A 14,451-nucleotide genomic window follows, 5' to 3' on the forward strand; every position below is an offset into this window, starting at 1 on the left:
ATTAGCTTATTAGAGAACTAGTAATGTGGTAAGTGGTATAATACTGAAATTAGAAAAAAAGTGCTGGGGAAGAAAAAAAAAAGGATTAATTATGATTGTGAAAGAAACTAAGATTTCCTACAGAGAATGACATTTAAAGACTGGATGTTTCAGCCAGTGGATGGAAAGTGGAGACTGTTCAAACATTCAATGCAGAAAGAAGCTGCATTGAGCAAAAACAAAAAGCCCAGAGAGAACACAGCTTGTGCTAAGAATTGCAAGTAGCCTGCAGTGTCTCCAGGGTGCTGATGGGTCGGGGCAGGGCAGCAACAGGCAGACAAGGTTCTTAGGTCATTCGTTATACCACAGACCAAGTAATCTGAACAGAGTCAGGAGGCAGTGAAAGTTTTAAAGCACAGAAGGGGTATAGTCATATTTTATCTACGTTTTCAAAACATTACTCTGTTAGTAGTATGGATGAGGCCTGAAGAATAAAGAATATCCACTAAAAAGATGGGGGCCTAGACCAAAGAAATAGCAATAGAAAGTGAAAAAGGGGGTCAAGGACTTCAGAAGTACAACTAACTGGATTCAGAGGCTGGTATGTGTAGAGGGTAAGAGCAAGGTTTGGAGGCATAATGTATTTTCTCTAGAGTATGAACTCAGGGTAAACAGTGATATCAACAAATATTAAGCAATACAAGGAACATAGGCAGAAAAACTGAGGACAATAAACTCAATTTTAAATGCACTGAATTTGAAATGCTATTAACACTTTGTAAGCGGGCATTTTCCCGCCAAATCGCCTCTAACAAAGAGGTCTCTATACCTGAGTTAACTCCCGCACTTTGGTATAAAAAAGCGCTATGACGAGTTTACTTGTTTCCCGCAAACAATGTGTTAACATTCTCTCTAGTCGTCAAGTTTAGAATGAGTTTGTCCTCAGGGGAGAAGACTGCCACAGATAGAAGCCTGGGAGGCATGTGCATGTGCACTAAGCAGCAGAAGAGCCTACCCAGAAAGAGGCTACGGGGCAAACAAGATACTAAAGCCCCTAGGTTATCTCTGGTTAGGCTTTTAATGCACAAACTTCCAGCATGTGTTTTGTATGGTGCTTTGTTTTCATTTCTTCACTATTATTTAAAATATTCTTCATTTTAAAAAATACGTAGTACTAAAAGGATTTCTCATTTTCTTTTTTCTCTTTACAAACCTCATGCAGTAGGCTAAATAATGACCAAGTAATGACCAAATTTAGGCTGCACCTGTAATCAAAGAAGTCAAGACAAGAATTCTGGACCCAATCCACGATTAAAGCAGAAACTGAGCCAACCAACCAGGCTACCTCTTAGGTATCAGAGACCTCAGACACGCCTATATGAGGTAACAAGCAAATTACATTACTTAAAATATTTCACAAAAGTTGATAAGCAACATCCCAAGTTACTCACCAGGCCTTTGATCCTGTTCCAGTACACAAATTGAGCCCTGAACTCTTCTGTTTTTCCCATGGACCATCATCAACTGAAATCTCATAGTAGGAAGCCCTATGATTGAGAATATAAAACTGGATTTGCTGAACTTATGGCTCACAGTAAATAAAACAAAAATAATCTTTTTCAGAACTGATGAAATTTAAGTAGACCAGTGTGACTTAGATATACCTTAGTAGGCGCACATATCATGATGCTAATTCTAATACTGAAAGTCAATTCTAAGTGGAAAAGTTTAAAAAAAAAATCTGCATGTCTGAATCATTCTGATCTATAGGCTCCTTTCTATCCATACTTTCAACACTTCAAACAGGGGCTTCTTGTAAATTTTTCCCTAGAATTGCTGCTGCTGCTACTTTTATGGAATCTAACATATACAAAGCCTTATTTCAGAATTCCAAAAGAAAATACCATTCTTAGGCAAGTTTCATCCCTGGTAGCTAGTGCTTGATATATCTCAGTCTGTATTTAATCCTGCAAGTTACCAATAGTTTCTGTTAAACTTCTGTTTCTTAAGTTACATACTAATGTGCTTTTTGAATTAATAGTAAGCTACAGAGATAATAAAGTTCTAAAGAGAATTCTCAACCAGTACTTAAGTAGTGGACAAAACTGGAGATAAAACTAAAACTATAATTTCTTTAAAGATTTATACTTCTTAGAGTATTTCGTAAAATGAAATCAAATGGGTTTTCTGACACCAGCAAAAATGACACTATTCTTTAACTGCATGAATGTATAAATGATTTGCAACTATTCAAAGAACTTTTGAAACATACAAAAGCCTATTTTGTAAACTGTATCTTAAAATATTGGTGTCACTGATCAACCCTGGGTTATTTTTCTCCAGCAAATAAAAAAGTTAAAATAAACCCTTAATAAAATACATCTTTTCAAAATAATGACAATTATTAGACATACTTGCAAACACTAACACTCAGTGGATAATTTATCTCTTATTCTAACCCTTTCAATTTTTCCTGCCAAGCTCTGAATCTGTGAAGGTTTTACATGATACAACTCCTTTACATTTTTTCTCTGAAGTCAGCATTCTTCATAAAAATAAAAGATAGCAGGCTTAATATTCACATTTAATCTATTTCATAGCTTTGTTATGTCCTCTTAGAAAATTAGGAATTTTAATCACATTAGGAGCCTATTATATACAGACAAGCCAGCTAAATCCATTGGAATGGCTGCTATTATGCCAGAATCACACAGAAACAAGAGATTAGAGGTAAGTGGGGATAGAAGAGCAGAGGTGGAGAGGAAGAGTAGTATAGTTAGGTGAGAGATTTTGAGCCCAAAACAATCAGCTAATTTAGTGTGATTCTTTCATGCAGGTTTACCAAGATTAGTCAACTCATAGAAATTTTGTTTCAGGGAAATATTTTTAAGGCAGCAATAAAACTCACAGTCCCTTTAGAGTGGGTATACTTCTTCTTAAATTGTCCACTGATACAGCCCAAGAATAAGACATTCTAGGTTAGAACAAATAGGAGAAAAGACAATAAATTGGGCTTTTAAAATGTTCTTAAATCTAAGAACATTATAAATGAGGCAGGAATAATATTGCTGCACTTTATATTTTCCAAGCAAGGCTCTTAAGCTTTCAGGGCATAGTGAGCCTCAACACAGGATCTGGAATCAGAAATACTGGGTTTATATGACAGTTTTGAGGCTAACTAATTATATGACCTTGGGCAAGTTATTTGAACTCTCCAAACCTCAATCTTAATTTTCCACTGATAAATACAACAACCTTTGTCACTGAGCTACTGTGAGCACTGAATGTGATAACATACACAATATACACAGTGCCTGACATAGCAGGCATCTGGTAAATGTTCATTTCCTTTCTGCCAAGTGCCTATGTCATAGAATCTTTAAAAATAAGTTCTAATACCTTCAATAGTGAAACCTTTTTCAATAACATCAGAAACCAACCAATTGCTGACCTTATCTTAGTAAAGATATAAAATGAGGCATCAAAGAACACAAAAAGCATCAGCAGCATCAGAGCATCAGAGATAGACCAACCCCAAATCACTACTGCCACAGAAAATAAAGCATTCAATTTCAAAATCTCCTATTGAGACTTCACTGAATTCCCAAAGTCCATCAATTTATCTTAGTTTTCCTCCTGTTATAAGTTATTTAGAGCTCTCAGAAGCTACAACCTTTAAAATATACAAACAGAATAACTTAAGCCATCAAATGGCTTCCCTAGAGTAAGCATAAACTCACATTTTTACCTTTGTCATCTATTTATTTAAATACAGACTTTCTGCAATCTCATTGAAAGTTGTTGATCTCTTCCATCTTATGTCTTTAGCAATAGTGACTAGATTATATCACTGATTAAAGTTTTCTTCCTTTTCTCTTCACAGTCACATAAAAGCATCCATTATTTGTTTCCATATTGCTTCAAACTTGATATATATAGCAAAAGAAAAAACTATATAGCATGTCTCACTATGATAAAATAAATATATTTTACACTTTATTAAGTTCTTTCAAGAATATTTTTATTTACTTGAAGAATTTTACTTTTAATAATTTTTTAAATTACGTATTTTACCACTGTCCAAAAACTTATAGATATCACTACCTTTACCTTATTCATCTTTACATCCTTAATGACTCACATATTACACACAGCACAATGTATTTTTACCAAATAAATTTTAAATTACATTAATCAAAATAATTACAACTACTCAAAAAGATTGTTCAAATCATTCTGTTGAATCAGGCTTCGTTCTTTTTGGTACTACCTATGTTAAGTCACTGGTTAAGACGTAGATAGTTTTTCTGATTAAGACAAACCTTTCTGAACATAATTAAACCTCTTACAAAAGGAATATCATATGGAATTTAATATGAAAGGAATATTATGACTTACAGAAAACAGAATTTTAGAATATATGGAATTCTCAGTAAATTAGGGAATCAACTGCATGGACTTCAAAAGGTCACATGGTTTGGTAGCAGGAGAGTGGAACAAGGATTCATCTCTAATCTTCAACTCAAATTTACTTACATATATGAAAATGAGATGGCAAGTTCTAAAGTACTACCGAGAGTTAAATTAACTTTGTATTATGGCAGTCATTGTATAACTGGTAACTAATGTTACACAAAAAAAAGTTTTGAAAAAAAAAAAAAATCTAACAATTTAAGTCTAAATTATATTCAACACCCACAAAACAGATTTTATCAGTAATGAAACATAGTATATTTTTATACTCCTAATGAAGAACTTTATTAATTTTTTGCTAATAATGGTTATAAATCTCAAACTGTGAATACAATTGCCTTACGATGTTGTACTAAGAAGGATGCAATTACCACTTATGCAGTATTCTTGTCAAAAATGTTTAGTCCAAATCTTATCATGCAGAGAAAAAAAAATCTAAGGGATATTCTACAAAACAACTGGCTTAGACCATTAAAAAATATTAGTATCGTGAATGACAAAACAGGATAGGGCTAAGAACCTGTTCTTAATTCAAAAGGGCCATGATGGCCAAATGCAATGTATGATCCTTAATTGGATCCTGAATAAAAACAAGCAAACAAACAAATCAGCTTGAAAGGACATTATTAAGACAATTAGTAGGGAAGTTTTAATATGGACTGTCTATAAAAGTTTTATATCAATTGCAAATGTTTTCCTTACATCATTCTCTTAAACGTTTATAAAGCACCTATATGATAGATTAAAGGCTCTGGAAAATACTGCAGCATTTTGTTTAACCTAGGGTTTCACAAACTTTTTTGGTCATAGAACGTTCTTTCCTCTTACTGTGTATTAATGTGTATGGAAGTTTCGAAACTATTTCATCAAACATTTCATTTCTATTACTTATACAATAATAATTATTCACAAATCCTAAGTTGCAGAAGTTGAATAAAATCTAAAATAGACTAAAACATTAAATTCCAAATTCAAGATCACAGGTTTAAATGTACCTGGATGATAGGCTTTCCCCAATGAAGACTTCATTCAGTGCTCTCACTGGCAAAAGCTGGGGTCCTGAAGCCTCGGACCCTGCAGGTAATGAAGAAAAAAACTCTCCATAGCTCTTTAAATTTTAGAAATGTTATGATATAAATCTCATAAAACATTAGAATATTCATATTTGTTTTAATAGAATCTATACTTCAACATTATTAACATATGAATCATGTATCTTATTTAAAGTTCATAATATAAACCTCAAAGTCACCCTAATATTATAGTTGCAATGAAGCCTGTCTCTCCAAAATAAACCCTAATTCTCCTTGAAACAATTTTTCAAGAGTGATAAAATGTATTTATCCATCTCATAAAATGCTTGTCTTCACATTTAACTTAGTTTTACTCTAGAAGCTACAGAGGTAGAAATGATCAAGTACTTCCAAAGAANAAAACTAAAACTATCAAAATCACACACACACACACACACACAGACACACACAGAAGTCAAAGCCCACTGTCTTTAGCATAAGCACTATTTCATTGGGATTAGCAAATTCACCTTGATAATTCTTTTTTTTTTTTTCATTTTTTAGCTGAGCCATCCTGCCACTTGTTGGCAGCTTAGCACAGCTGACTGGCCCATGTGGGAATCGAACTGGTGACCGTGTTGCTCAGAGCTCACACTCTTGAGCGAACTCAACCAACTGAGCCACTCGGCCAGCCTGATAATTCTTCAGTACAACCTAGTGACTCATCTTTCAACTGTGTGACCTCTAAATAGCTCCCCGTCTCCATTTGGAAGCTGGTAATGAAAAAGGCATTGGTTTTGTGGTCAAGCACACCTGTGCCTGCATCCAGGTTCTGACACTTACTAATGGTGTGACCTCAGCCTAATTATCTGTCCTTGCTAAGCCTCATTTTCTTCCTTTACAAAATAGGGACACTACTACTTTCTTGCAGGATTTCTCTACGGATTACAGTCAATGTATAAAAAGTACCTGGCACAGTATATTCAAAATAGCAGGGGCTAAATAACTGAGAGTTTATATTATATGCATAAAATATAACTTACAGAATCACAGTTCAGAAGATAAAGTAATCTTACTATTTTATCTGTTCCATTTCCCTCATTTTGCAGAAAAGGAAACTTGTACAAGGTGACAAAGGTAGTCAGTGGTTTAGCCAGGTCTCTTAACTTCCAGGCTAGTACTCTTTCCAATGATATCATTTTGCTCATTTTTAAAGGATGAGAATAGAGTAAAAATTCCCAACTTACAAATGAGTTCCATTCCGGGAGAACGTTCGTAAGACTGACTCATTCATAAGTCCAACAAAGTGAGTCTTATACACCTTTGACACAAATACAGTATACAATGTAAAGCCAATGGTTGAACAATTCATGTTATAAGAACGAGTGACGTCTACCATCTTTTCAACTCGGTCCAATCTCTCAATTATTTTCACTTTTGTTTCCATGGTTATTGCTTTGCGCTTCCTAGCAGTCCCTCCACATCACCACTGCTTTTCCTCTTGCTTCCGGACATCCTTGGCTCTGACTGAGCACTGCACTACTGTACACTATCGCGCTGTACAATAAGCACACAGCAGCACAACTGTGACAATGTCCGGCAGACACGTGAGCTACTTCTGAAATTTGTTTGCATCTACAAATGTTCATAATGCGAGTCTGTTCATATCTGTGAAAGTTCGCAACTCGAATGTTCGTAAGTCAGGGACTTACTGTACTGGGAGAAGAAAAGGGGAAGGAGATGGGAAACTTACTAATTCTCAATCTACTTTTCAACAAGTGACACACCATGCTGAGCAGAAAAGATGATAAATTAAAGCTGTTAATTATAATGTTTTCATTTATAAGATGGTTATAAAATAATTTTATAGGATAGTATATGATTAATTTTATTGTTTCAAATAATGACCAGTAAAGTCACTTTAGAAATGTAGTTCTCACTGCCCTCAGGAAAATAAAATATTAACCAATCTTTTTAAATAATACTTCTCATTTTTTTCCAGAGGTTCATTTTTTTCACTAAGACTAGGATTTTTTAAAAAGATTTTTAAGTTATTGAGTACTTAAGAATGAACTGATATGATGGCTGAAAATTACTTGAAAATAATGAGACAAAAGGAGATAGTAGGGGAACAGAGGAAACTAAATTGGGCATCAGTGGATAAGAACTGAATCTGGCTAATGGGTACATGGGGATTCATTATACTATTTTGCCTACTCTTGTATATATTTAAATTTTTTTACAATAAAAAGTTTNACTTCTCTGTTTTATTTATATTAAAAAAACAACTATATATATAGTGATCATGTCTAGAGATTAGTACTAGAGATATGAAATTAAAGGGAGACGAGCGTTTCATTGTATACCCTTTTGTACTATTTAATAAATTTTTTAACATTTTTAAAATTTTTAAAATTTTTGTATTTCTTTATATCATAAAAAAGGTTAGAAATCTTTTCCCAGTATGATGCCCTACTTAAAAACAAATGTTAACACAAACATGAATAACTTTGAAAAGTAGCTGTCCTAGGATCTATCAAGATGGTTAAGGAAAGGTTTAGAAGAAAAAATTCTTTCAGGAAATTCGGAATTATTCTACTGCCTCATAAGTCTTCTCACATGGCATCAGCAGATAATCCTGATGAAAAGGAATAGCCTAATGAGACACACAGCTCTCACCTAATTCAGTGGCTCTTAACTTTTGAGGAGGGGAGGAGTAAGAAATACTCCACTTAACACTCTAACCCTATATTCTTCACATTTTGAAAAATATGAAAACATTTTAAACATTCTCTTTTTAAAAAATGCAGATACACAAATTTTTACATTAAAAATTTGGGATCATTCACAGACCAAATCCCTATGCTAAAAAATAAATAAAATCTGGCCCTTGCCTATTCTGTTTGTCACCATTATCTGCCTTCCAATTTCACATTCCTACCACACCATGCTCATTCTCGCCTTTGTACCTTTGCTCATACTTACTAAGTGGTAATAAAGTACTTTAGTGTCCTGACTTTATTAGTGTTTAGCATGAGGTCCACAATACCTATCTCACTATTCTTACTATCACACACTAGGAGACATAAAGCACCTAGGGCACTACCTGGTTCATGGCAGGAACTCAACACTGAATGAGAACATCAAATGCAAGGGTAATGTATAAGGCACATTCTAATTACTTAGCATAGTCACGTTATTGGAACACACTGTTTTAGAATTCCCTCTTTTAAATCTAAAAGTCACATAAAAATGAGCTGTGTTTATTAAGGTTGCACTGAATTAAAATATATAAAGAGCAAATGATTTTAGTAACTAATATCTTTTCATTGTAGCTAAGACTTAAGAACAAAAAGTCTTAGAAGACTGTTCTAATATTCCTAGGTTCAACCCAAACTAANTAGGCAACAGACAGTGCAAGTTAATATGTATTATACTAAGGATTTTGCAATACATCCTGAAGGTCATGAATTTCAATTAAAAGATTTTACTTAAGGAGTAGATACAATCAGATTTGCACTCTGGAAAGAATATGAATGCAAAGTTTAAAGGATGGGTTGGAGAAGGCGAGGCTGGAAGCTACTGTAGTAAAAACAATCTATAAAGGCCTGAGCTATGTTTAGTAACAGTGAGGATGGCAAGAAATGGATTCAAAGGTAGGATCCCTAAAACTTAGAACTAGATCCTTAGACCAATTTGATAAAGAAGGTGAGGGATGGGTACCTCAGCTTCAGTGCAGATTATGACTCCATTCATCAAGTGTGGTGGGGGAGGGGAAAGGAAATAGGTTCATTTGCAGAAATGTTACATTTTTAATGCCACTGGATACTCAAGTAGAGGGCAGTATGGCTAAAATAGAATGAGGGAAGGGAAAAATAAAAGGAGATAAGGAAACAGAATAATAGTCAGGGGCCAGATATATGTCACAGTTAAGGTGACCAACTATCCCAGTTTGTCTGCGACTGACAATTTTCTTGGGACATGGGGCTTTCAGTGCTAAAACTGGGAAAGTCTCTGGCAAAACAAGACAAGTTGGTCACCCTAGTCACAGTAAAGAATTAGATTTTATCCTGTTTTGCTAGATGGAGAGCCATCATAAGATGCAGAGCAGAGAAGTCACATAATATTATCAAACTTTCATAAAATGATCACTCTGGCTGCCGCGGAGAAAAGAGAGTGGAAGCAGGAGCGAGGTTAGAGATAAAGATTTTGGAGTCACCAGGATCTAAGTTAAAACCCTAGATACAAATCAGTTATTCTAGAAAAGTATAGAGAGTGAAGGAGAAAATAGATGGCCCAGAGGATAACATATGAAAACACCAGTATTTAAGCAGTGACCAAAAAATTAGATCTTTCAAAAGAGATGGAGACAAAGAAGTAGCCAGAGATAGGAGGAAAGGGGCATCAAAAATGTCAAAGAAGTACAGCTGCAACAAGGAAGCAGTTAGCACAAAATTTCCTAGAAATCAAGTAAGACAAAGACTAAATTGCCCAGTAGGTTCAGTAACCAGGATACCACCAGTTTGTAAGTCAAAGGCAATGTCAATGAAGTGGATGGGGGCAAATCCAGGAAAGACTACAAAGGCTTAGAGAATAACTGTGAAGGAAGGAAGTGGAGATACCAAGCTTAGGGGTAATGGAGAGGCAAAGAGGGACAATAACCAAGAGAGTGACACAGGGTAAAGGATTTATTACATTTTCTTGAAAGATGGGAGTCTTAAGTTTTTAGAATAAAAGGAATCATAAGCGAAAGGAGAGAGGGGGAAAAAGGCAACAAATGACAGGTCAAGATTTTATTTTAAGCATGAGCAAACCTGAAGTTCTAATCCAGTGACTCATTTCCTTGATGAGATAAGAGATGGGTATGTTGAAAGAAGAAGGGTAAGGAAATCAAGGGGGATACAGAAGTTGAAGGCCCACTCTTGAAGTAGCTACCACAGGGAACAGGGGAGATGACTTGGGCCATTGGGGTTTTTTTGTGCCACTCTAAGAGTACAGTTCTCAGTGCTAGAAACTACAAATTGAAAGTAAATTTGGGGCCACCAAGCCCGAGTTTCTGTGATTTTTTCCCCCCAGATGGCTTCAGCAGTGCTGATGTAGAAAGGAGAGACTGATCTATAGGATTAAGCAGAAAGATAATGATAGAAAATATTTATGAAATTTGTAAAGAAATTGATAAAGTAAGGGAGCATTAAGTTAAGGAAATAGCGGGGATCAATGCACTAAGTCAAAGGGCAGATTTATAGGATTGAGGGAATGAGACTGCTGTTAAGGTAGGAGGCTGTGATCAGAGTGGAATTAAGATTTGAGAGAGAGGAGATTCCAGATGACCATAAAGCCCAGGCATAGTCATGGCTGTGGGTGGCTGGAACAGAATGAGGGTAAATGTCAGTGAAGCTGAGGGAAGAAAAAAAAAAGTGGCAATACAGTTTGGTCTGTTCAGTAAGCCAATAAAGGCACCAGAAAATCAGTGGAGGCATAACCAGGAATGTAGATGAGAGCCGTGAGGAAGGACAGAAGATGGAACATTATGAACTCTGCCCTCTTCAGCAACACCACAGGTCACCAATACTCACCTGGCTCAAGGGTCAGGTCTATTCTGCCACAGATACTACTCCCGCACTACCTGGGAAGTGCGATGTGAGGACGTGTCCATACCATATCAAAATTTCTACCACCAATGCCAGCTAAATGCAAATATATTCCTCATGCCTGAGCTAAAAACAATAGCTCTTTTCCTTGAAAACAACTACATAGAAGAGAACTCTACTAGAGGTAAAGATCAATTTTACATGCCTAAATTCCATCACTAAAATGTGCTGGGAGCATAGTTCTAATGTTCATAATGCTTCCACTTCACACACCACAGTAAACTCCCTGTAGCAACAGAGCCCCACAATGTAACCATGGTAGAGAAAATAAAGGAGAGCTTCCAAATTTTAAGATTTATTATAAACAGCTACTCGGCAAAGCAAAGCATGTCTGTATGTATAACATGCCAAAAAAATGCCAAACAAACAAAACAGAACACACTTCTCCTTACCGCTCTGGATCAGTGTTTACTCCAATAACCGGTTTAAGTCTGTCCAAGACTTTACTTGCTGCCAGAAGCATTGTGCCATCACCTAAAGGACAGAAGACACAACCAGGCTTGATATAAATCTAGTTTTTATTAACATCACTGGAACACTAGTCCTTTTAACAGTCACACCCCCAACCCATCCTAACTGCTTCAGTCTGTTCCACTTCCTTTCTACCCACTACCCCTTCGTATTACTGGTCCCACTCTAATCCAGGATTTCTCAGCAGTGGCAAGACTGACATTTTGTCCAGATGATTTTTTGTTGTGGGGGCTGTCCTGTGCACTGCAGGATGTTTAGCAGTATCGTTGGCCTCTACTTATTAGATGCCAGTAGTATACCTGGGAACCACTGCTCTAATCCTGTCACTTCTATTAACCAATTCTCTTCCCTTCTCCAAATTCATAGCTTATTTTAATGAGAATATATCCAACACAGTGTCCCATTTTGGATTTTTCTCTCCAACAAATGCTGTCAATTTAAAAGCTTTAGAAAAAATGTTCACCAACTTAATAATAAAGCTCAGGAAAAAATAAGTATAAGTATATTGGGGCCAGAGAGGGATGAAATTTATCTAATCTCATTCAACTCTTAAACAATTTCAGCTTTTTTTTTAAAGACTGGCATAATAAACCAAAATACAGTTATAACTAGTCCTTTGAATCGTATTTGAAGCTTAAATAGATACACACAAATATATGCATGGAACCTCACAGTAACCTCATTCATTAACAGTGAAATGTTACGTAAGCAGATCTTTTTAAACCTGATCCTAAAGCTCCAAATTAACTGAAGTTTCTAAAATGATAAGTTTCAGACGGTCAAAGAATATTATAATGAACATCCATATAATCCAGTATTCTGTTTAAGAGATAAAACATTACACATAGAGTTGAAGCCTGCTGTGTACAGAATTACCTCTTTGTAGAAAAGACATTGAAGGCTTCATTTACAGCTTGACCACAGGGTGTTTGGAAAAATGAGCATTAAAGAGCATTTCTGTATTCCAACATCTTTACTTCTGTAAAGCTATTACCTCCTGCAGCTATGACAGCATCTGCCCATCGAACAGTTTCTTCATTATATTCTCTCCTCTTTACTAGACGAACCTCAATTCCCTCATTCCTAAGATAAAAAAGTGAAGGTTATACCAAATTTCCACTAATAACATAAAGGAGTATGATTTCTGAGGTAGATTATAATAGATATATAAAATAAACAATTCTGTTTTATAAACAAATTAATGTTTAGCTTTGTAAGATTAGCTTTTCTTTCAATTACAACAGCCAATTAACTATATTAAGTCAGGAAGCATATGAACAAACTGAAAGTTAATGATTATCCCAAATCTCTATGTGCTTTAAAAACATCTTTTATAGCTCCTGACAAATAGCAATATTGACTAGAATTTCATTTCATTTTCTTACTTCTTCTAATACTACAATTCATTAATACAAAAACAGCCCAGAAGACTAACACCTTGGGAGGCACTTTTTTATTATAAAGCTGAATAGCCATTATTTTAAATTCAGCAAATATTCACTAAATGCCAGACACTGAAACAGTGACTAAAAACTTTCTAATCTGCATGTTCTCACACTGATTCTCCTGTATACACATAAACTTATTCACTGACTACATTTAGTCCCAAAGTAACTGAAGTTTCTAAAATGATAATTTTTAGACATTCAAAGAATATTGTAGGGCCAGCCAAGTGGCTCNCTCTATAAGGTTGTATGTACAGCTTAAGCAATCTTCCTTGACGATGACTTAAACACCACTCCATCACACAAAATCCTCAAAAGGATTCCCACTGCTTTCTGCATCAAACTTGTGATTGTTACTTTTTATCTTTTATCAGTCTCCAACTGGAAATGCCAACCCATCCTCTCAATGTCACCAATAGTAGATTCATTGCATTCAAGAATCTGGGCAAGCACCATGGGACACTTTCCCTTTTCTGTCCCCTCCACACTTTCTCCTACGTCATAGTTTAAAAGTCCACCCCAATGGTAGCCGCTAGCCTCCAAGATGGGCCCCAGTGATTCCTGCCTCCTGGTATTGACAGCCCTCTCACATCATACCAGGATTGGTCTATGTGATCAATGTACAGCAGAAGTCATGTCACTTCTGAGATTTGGTTAAAGAAGACACCCTGGCTTCCGCCTTAGTCACTCTCTCAGATCACTTGCTCTGGGAAAAGCTGTTTCCTGAGCAGTTCAGTGCAGAGGCCAACATGGTGAAGAGCTGAAGCTTCCTGCAACAGCCATGGGATGAGTTGGGAATCAGATCTTACAGTTCCAGTCATGTCTTCAGATGCTGCTTACACAGCTCACAGCTTGACTGTCATCTCCTAAGAGACCTAAACCATCGCTAATAAGCTAAGCTGCTCCTGGATTCTTGACCTTCACAATCTCTATGAAATCATAAATATTTATGTTTAAGATGCTAAATATTGGGTTACTTTGTTATGCAGCAATAGATATCTAATACACATTAGACATTCAATACGCTAATAAAACTTTTCACCATTATACAATACAACCACTGATCTAATATTCTTCTCTGACTTGCTAGCCTGATTATTCTTCTATTTCTATGTTTATTGAACATTAAATACATGTATTTCATTTCTTTTGGATTATAACTGCCTAAAGGGGACCCAACTATTCTTGCAAATATAACAAGTTGTTATTACAATGCCAAGTACCCTTTGAAAACTTGTTATTTGACTAAATTACAAGATGGGTTAACATTATCAGCTCAAACTCATAATACAGTAGAAAAAACTTGACACAAAAAGGTATATAAAAAATTCTGAGGGCCGGCCGAGTGGCTCAGTTGGTTAAAAGCTCATTCAAGAGTGTGAGCTCCGAACAACAGGATCACTGGTTCGATTCACAGCC

The 14,451-nt window shown here is 35.6% G+C and overlaps 1 protein-coding gene across 1 annotated transcript in view; it reads right to left on the bottom strand.

Moving 5' to 3' along the window:
- Positions 1 to 14,451, bottom strand: part of NADK2 (NAD kinase 2, mitochondrial) — a 55,183-nt gene that overhangs the window by 14,195 nt on the left and 26,537 nt on the right. Inside the window, exons 3-8 of the mRNA XM_019650731.1 lie at positions 12,582 to 12,680; positions 11,509 to 11,590; positions 8,648 to 8,700; positions 5,448 to 5,526; positions 1,431 to 1,526; positions 1,193 to 1,244 (exon numbers count right to left, since the gene is read on the bottom strand). Of these exons, the coding sequence (XP_019506276.1) occupies positions 1,193 to 1,244; positions 1,431 to 1,526; positions 5,448 to 5,526; positions 8,648 to 8,700; positions 11,509 to 11,590; positions 12,582 to 12,680 (461 nt within the window). The remainder of the gene's footprint in view (positions 1 to 1,192; positions 1,245 to 1,430; positions 1,527 to 5,447; positions 5,527 to 8,647; positions 8,701 to 11,508; positions 11,591 to 12,581; positions 12,681 to 14,451) is intronic.

The sequence above is a fragment of the Hipposideros armiger genome, unplaced genomic scaffold (genome assembly GCF_001890085.2).
Source record: "Hipposideros armiger isolate ML-2016 unplaced genomic scaffold, ASM189008v1 scaffold_146, whole genome shotgun sequence".
NCBI lineage: Eukaryota > Metazoa > Chordata > Mammalia > Chiroptera > Hipposideridae > Hipposideros > Hipposideros armiger.